This window comes from Lactuca virosa, chromosome 2 (assembly GCF_052849685.1).
Source record: "Lactuca virosa cultivar CGN04683 chromosome 2, Lactuca_virosa_CGN04683_v6, whole genome shotgun sequence".
NCBI lineage: Eukaryota > Viridiplantae > Streptophyta > Magnoliopsida > Asterales > Asteraceae > Lactuca > Lactuca virosa.
In genome coordinates this window covers 68,745,570-68,752,500 of record NC_136427.1, presented here as the reverse complement: position 1 = coordinate 68,752,500, position 6,931 = coordinate 68,745,570, and the positions used below count along the sequence as shown (strand labels likewise).

The 6,931-nt window shown below is 31.9% G+C and overlaps 1 protein-coding gene across 2 annotated transcripts; it reads left to right on the top strand.

The window, feature by feature from the left end:
* The first annotated feature begins 869 nt into the window (after nucleotides 1-869).
* Nucleotides 870-5,837, top strand: LOC145159153 (coatomer subunit delta-2-like). 2 transcript variants are annotated; one of them, XM_079078067.1, is made up of 12 exons: nucleotides 870-987; nucleotides 1,079-1,145; nucleotides 1,315-1,354; nucleotides 2,184-2,407; nucleotides 2,504-2,746; nucleotides 2,822-3,017; nucleotides 3,091-3,395; nucleotides 4,321-4,513; nucleotides 4,600-4,753; nucleotides 4,857-4,919; nucleotides 5,038-5,134; nucleotides 5,574-5,837. In XM_079078067.1, the coding sequence occupies exons 2-12, from the start codon at nucleotides 1,143-1,145 to the stop codon at nucleotides 5,661-5,663; spliced, it is 1,608 nt and encodes a 535-aa protein (XP_078934193.1). In that variant the 5' UTR covers nucleotides 870-987; nucleotides 1,079-1,142; the 3' UTR covers nucleotides 5,664-5,837. The 2 variants fall into 2 exon arrangements, with proteins under 2 accessions (XP_078934193.1, XP_078934192.1); XM_079078066.1 differs by having other exon boundaries at nucleotides 905-1,145.
* The last annotated feature ends 1,094 nt before the right edge of the window (nucleotides 5,838-6,931 follow it).

Here is a 6,931-nt window from a genome sequence, read left to right as displayed (position 1 = left end):
ACTATCATAGACCCTCAGATCATGACCTTTGATTATATTTCATCTGATGGTCTACATCTGTGCATTCTGACACACAATAGTTACTAGAAACAAAATAACCTAACCCTATATATATACACACACACACACACACACTAAACTCTTCGGGAAGGTACCCCATGTTTACTTTTATTTATTTATTTTTTCATCCAATCCAAACACACAATCTGATCCAATTAACACAGAACTAATTAAACTGAATTTTACTTCATCCCGTCCAAACATAAAATCCAATCCAAACACACACACACACAGACACATAGACACACATACACACACACAAAGAGAGAGAGAGAGTAAAAAATCTATTTATCAAAAACCCACTAATAAGCCATTAATAATATACTGAACACATAAACTATAATCAAATGTAAGAAATTAACTAGTAATTAAAAAAAATTGTCAACCTTATGAAGTTGGTATTCGAACGTGATGCTGCAAAATCCAGATTTCACGAAATTATGATAACAACTGAATGAGATTAGACTTATATATAATTTTGAACAACGATTTTAGAAATGATATGAAGAAATTAATACTGTGATTCATATCATAGTATTTTGAATTCTTTGATTTCAAATTCTATTATTATGAAAGATATATACAAATTACTTGATTTTAAAAAGGAAGTAACAATGTTTATGTTTTGACAATTATGCTAACATATTCACTTTAATACATTCAAATTAAAAATTTTAGTCATCATTAGTAAGTTTTCAACTTTGCAAACATAGTCAACTTAATTTAGTTAATATTAATTTAATTTTATTTTATAATGACATTATAAAAATATCTAATTGTTGAAATTAATCAACAAAACCTAGCTATCGAAGGAATTGAAGGTGATGTCATAATTTTATATATCAAGTTTATATGTAGAGATGAAAACCTGAACAACCCTTTCACAGGTTCTCCGCTTATTTCCTTCGCCGGAGGAATCATCTGAAAGTGCGTTTTCACCCTATGCGATCTCATTACCACATCCGCCACCTGCTTATTCCGATTACATTGATCTAATACATTGATCTGTTTTATTTAGATCTGTAGCGTGTTCAAATATTTGCATTTGGTTCTGTAGCTGTTGAATCCCAATTGTGGTCATAATGGTAATCAATCTCATTGCATATCTGAATCCTTTAATTTTCATCTTCAAATCTGAAATCGCATTGGAGTTTCGGCGTCACTTGTGATCTCTTGATTTCTGGAGCGTAGATTTGGTTTCTAACTCTTTTTTTTTTTTTTTTTTTTTTTTTTTTTTTTAAATTTTCATAATAGGTTGTTCTAGCAGCATCCGTTACCAGTAAATCTGGAAAAGGTGAGATCTTAATTTCATTTTGACATTTTGTCTATGTTTCAAATCCTACAACAAGATCAGATGTGATACAAATCTGTAGTTTTTCTGCATTCGAAAGAAAAATTACAACCAACCAAGAATGTTTTGGGGATTTAGTAGTGTTTTTACCCTTGTATGTTCTAAATCAGTGCACTTATGATAACCTCCTTCAATTAAGCGATAGCATTTTAATAGAAGTTGCTTTGAAGTATTATGAATACTGCAGAACTTTCAGTTTCGTAGCTTTGCTTCTTTGCATCTGGCCTAATTTGCTCATCTAATACCATGTGGGTGCCTATGGTCCAGATCAGAGACCGGATCATTTGGCATTGTTATCTTGATTTGACTGGATCATTGTTATAAAGTGCCACATAGTGTCAAGAGGGTTTAGTATGAGGTTTGAGCCCTTATAGACATAATACTCCCACTGAGAAAGCCATATACTGAACAGCATTTGCAAATAGGATTCACTTTGGTTAATCTTTTAATTGCTTTATTTAGCCTCTTGTTTATATATAGTAAGAATAGTTCTACATGAGATCAAATCCCTCAGAAATGTGCTTTATGTCAGGGGATTGCCTTTCCCCAAGTGATGTTTCAATCTATCTTCATTTCCCTTTAGCCTAGGCAAACATTTTATATCAATGTATATAAGATGCAATGCAGTAACAGTGGTGAACTTTAGATGTAGTATTATGAGCATGAGATGTGACCAAACCACATAGGAACTATTGGGTAGCTTGTATTTATGTCATGCTTAATATATTGCAAACTGTTTTTGTTAGCTAATAATCGTATATTCCTTCTACAGCTCTTGTTTCAAGGCAGTTTGTTGACATGTCTAGAATAAGAATCGAAGGACTTCTTGCAGCTTTCCCTAAATTGATTGGAAGTGGGAAACAACATACTTATGTTGAGACTGAAAATGTGCGCTATGTGTATCAGCCAATGGAGGGTATATATCTGCTTCTTGTTACAAACAAGCAAAGCAATATTCTTGAGGATCTTGATACACTGAGGCTTCTCTCTAAAGTTGTATCCTTTCTGTTATAGTTTTCTTCTTGTTTTTACATCTAAAAATCTTACTATCTTGTTTAAAAGGGTTACAAAATCTTCCTTAACTCTGCATAGGTTCCTGAGTTTTCTGCCTCTTTAGATGAAGAAGGCATTTGCAAGCATGCATTTGAACTGATTTTTGCTTTTGATGAAGTCATTTCCCTTGGGCACAAGGAAAATGTCACTGTTGCTCAAGTCAGGCAATATTGTGAGATGGAGAGTCATGAAGAAAGATTGCACAAATTGGTATTGCAAAGCAAGATCAATGAAACCAAAGATGTTATGAAGCGTAAAGCTAATGAGATCGATAAAAGCAAGGTAAGCTCAATGATTATGACTTTTTTACCCTTCCTTTTGTATCTCTTCTACAACAAGTTTACCTTATTTCTCCAGATTGAGAGGGGCAAACTGGAAAAGGGTGGCTATTCATCTCTTCAATCCATGAGTTCAATGGGGTCAATGGGTTCAATTGGAAGAATGGATAATTCTTTTAGCAATGATATGGGCATTTCAAGTGGTAATACATTTGGAGGATCTTCTGGATTTGGATTAACCTCTGATGTGGACTCTTTCTCAAGCAAATCTAAAGGTTGGCAACTGTTTCATTCCATCAACATCATATCAATTTTGTTTTTGGTTAATTTACATTTTTACCCTTTTAGGTCGTCCAGCTGCTTCAGTTGCTGCTCCAGCTAAAGGCATGGGAATGAAACTAGGGAAATCACAAAGAACAAACCAGTTCTTGGAATCACTGAAAGCTGAAGGGGAAATGATTGTTGAAGATGTGGGGCCCAGTACTAATCCAACCAGACCTGCTGCACAACCACTTACTGATCCAATCACTTTTACAGCTGAAGAGAAACTCAATGTGACATTAAAGAGAGATGGTGGTCTTAGTAATTTTGATGTTCAGGGAACTTTGTCTCTCCAAATACTTAATCAGGATGATGGATTTATCCATGTTCAGGTTCTCATTCTCTTACCCTTACTTACCCCCTTTCTATTTTATTATCAGGAGGGTGTTTACGTCTTTTTTGCATTGACAAAACATTCACTATTCCTGCATTTCATATGATGGAATCAGATCTCATTCTGTTACCCTTACCCCCTTTCTTTTTATTATGAGGAGGGCATTTATGTCTTTTTTGCATAGACAAAACATTCACTATTCCTGCATTTCATATGATGGAATCAGGAAAGCCAAAGGAAAGGAATGGAATGGAATGGTTCATTCCATTGATATGAAAAGGTCTTTGTTTTGTATAATGGAATGGAATGGACCATTCTTGAAGGAATTTATTTCCATCCAAATTGTCAATTTTCATTTCTTAGTCTTTTTTTTTTTGAAAGAGAATTTTCATTTCTTAGTCAGAAGTTATTTATTTATTTATTTTTTCATTTCATCATGAATGGAGTGAAAAATTTCAATATAATCATTTTTTTTTTATGTAATTTATACCAACACAAGCTTATAAAGTTCCGGGATTTCAACTGAATTACAAATTATGTTTTCTAAATGTAACTAGAAATTTTATTTTTTTTAATTAATCTTATTTGGGTTCTAATGAGGTTTTTATTTTGTAATGAAAAATTTCAATATAACCCAGGGTTATGTATTTAATTTTTAATGACACAGAATTACTATTTTATTTTCTAAAACAACTAGAAAAAGTATTCTGTATTAAAATTACATTTGGGGTCTACTGAGCTTTTCTATTTTGTTTACTTGTAAACTTTTATAAATAAATATGTTAAAATAATATATAGAGTAGATCTAAAACTATGTCACATGAAAATTCATTCCATTCCTTCCAACCAAACAAATGTAATCACTCATTCCATTCCATTCCACATACCCTAAAAACTATAAAATTAAATATAAAATCATGCAGATTGAAAGTGCAAACAACCCAGAGATCAAATTCAAGACACATCCCAACATCAACAAAGAACTCTTCTCCAATGAAAACATTCTTGGATCCAAAGATCCCAACCGTCCATTTCCAGCTGGTCAATCTGGTGATGGCCTTGGTCTTCTCAAATGGAGAATGCAAAGTAAAGACGAGTCTGCTGTCCCATTGACTAGTAAGTCCCACTCCCAATCACACTAAATTACCACTTTGCCCCTATGCTATTCCAAAATCTCAAAACTTTGTATATTCATTTAACAGTTAACTGCTGGCCATCTGTTTCTGGAAATGAAACGTATGTTAGCATTGAATATGAAGCTTCTTCAATGTTTGATTTACAAAATGTTGTTATTTCTGTCCCTCTTCCTGCTCTTAGAGAAGCCCCAAATGTAAGACAAGTTGATGGAGAATGGAGGTAAAACATATACTTCTTTATATATATTCTTATATTATATTATATTGTAATATTCGCCAAAATACAATAAACCACTTTTTTTTTTTTTTTTTCCCATGTGCAGGTTTGATTCCAGAAATGCCATGTTGGAATGGACTATACTTCTCATTGATAACTCCAACCGCAGGCAAGTCTTCAATGTTCTTACTTTTTTTTTTTTTTTTTTTTTTTTTTTTCTTTTTAATATATATATTTTTAATTTATAGAATCATGAGTTTGCTAAATATATATAAAAAAAATTGTAGTGGGTCAATGGAGTTTGTTGTTCCACCAGCTGATACCTCGGTTTTCTTCCCAATTTCTGTGCGCTTCTCTGCAACAAGTACTTTCAGCAGCATGAAGGTACTCATTCTACATATAAAAATCAAAATCAGTTAAATGTGAACGTGACAAAAATTGCAATTTTTGTTGACACCTAAAAATGTACGACAAGGACTCGCTTTCAATCTCTCATTTGTGTAAAAGACGTAAATACCCTCCCCATCCTCATCATCAAAAATAACCTTAGAAAGCTTCTCCAGTTCAGTTCAGTTCAGTCATGTCCTGTGCAACAAACGCGTGACGCGTTTGTTACATGGGATTGAACTGGACTGGACAAGCTTTCTAAGGTTATTTTTAATGAGGAGGATGAGGAGGGTATTTACGTCTTTTACACAAATGAGAGATTGAAAGCGAGTCCTTGTTGCACCTTTTTAGATGTCACAAAAAATTGCAATTTTTATCACGTTCACATTACAGTACACAGTATACAGTATACAGACTGAAAAAGAATAATTTACAGGTGGCTAGTGTTGTGCCGCTAAAAGGAGGAGCTCCACCGAAGTATTCACAGAGGACTCAATTGGTAACTGAGAGCTACCAAGTTGTTTGATTGAAGTTATTATTAACATTTAAATCGATTTGTCAATTAAAATTCATTTTCATATATAATTTTTCATTCGGCTTTGGGATTTTAGTCTACATAGACGTTAAAAAAAAATATTATTGTCTTTTATATTTTCAGACATTATTCAAATTTTGAATTATAATCGCTTGATGAAGGACAGACCAGTAAGTTGTTTTCGTGATTTAAAGTAATGCTTTGTGGTTGATAACATTTATTTGAGTCAATAATTTGTTTTTAGTGTTTTGTATAGTTACATAGGATTGGTAAAATAGTAGGTATAAGATTATTAGTTAGACGCAACCATTAAACGCAATCCCGAATAAAGTGTAACATAATCTTTAGATGACGAGATACTGTTTAAAATATAGATTATTCAAGATCCACAAGAAATTGAAAATTGTTCCAAATTTGCACCCCTTTATCTTGATAGAAGTGTTTATATGTTTTCGTTGGAAACAAAGTAATAGAATGTGAAGAACATGATATATATTTACAAAATGCTAAAATGATGAGAAATCAATTTTGAGGTACGTATTAATGTTATCAGATAATGTTTCAAGAAGTGATATCCGTACCTTATCATTAGTTAACTGTAACACCACACCATTGTGCACAAAGTGTGCTGTGATGGCTGCCACAGGAAAAGAAAAAGCCGTTGCAACCGGTTGAAACAAGTTACAAATCAGCCCTTCATCTTTTTTTTTTCTTCCTTATATTCAATATTTATCATTTAGGTTGGTTTGAAATGTTTCTTAGTTTCATATATTATATATACTTATTTATTAAATATCATATAATATCCTAACCACAAGTATATATGACATCTTTAAATAATGTAAAAGATTTAACGACTGAAAAGAATTAAAATAAAAAGATATGATCGTATAGAATAAAAAGAAATATTGTAGCTTGCTTTAAATATTTTTGTATTTTATTTTACTTTCTAATTTTAATTATATAGTTTGTATTTTGATATTATGAAATATTTTCGTTTTTTTTTAAATTTCATATTTATTAAGATTTTTTTGATTAATTTTATTGTTAAAAAAAGAAATTAAAGTGAGGGGGTGACCTTTTCGTATTTATTAAGATTTTTCAAATTATATTTATTGATAAAAAAAGTAAAAGGGAGTAAGAGGGGACAATTTCCTAGGTTTTAAGGAGTGAAGCAAAAATGAGGTAATACATATATGACTAGGGGTGTTAATTGGGTCAACTCGATCGGGTTTCGGGTTGACCGGATTTTAAAAAAT

Coding starts and splice junctions, on each gene's coding strand:
- LOC145159153 (XM_079078067.1), top strand. Junction 3,396..4,320: donor ATGGATTTATCCATGTTCAG/GTTCTCATTCTC, acceptor AAAATCATGCAG/ATTGAAAGTGCAAACAACCC. Junction 4,920..5,037: donor ATTGATAACTCCAACCGCAG/GCAAGTCTTCAA, acceptor AAAAAATTGTAG/TGGGTCAATGGAGTTTGTTG.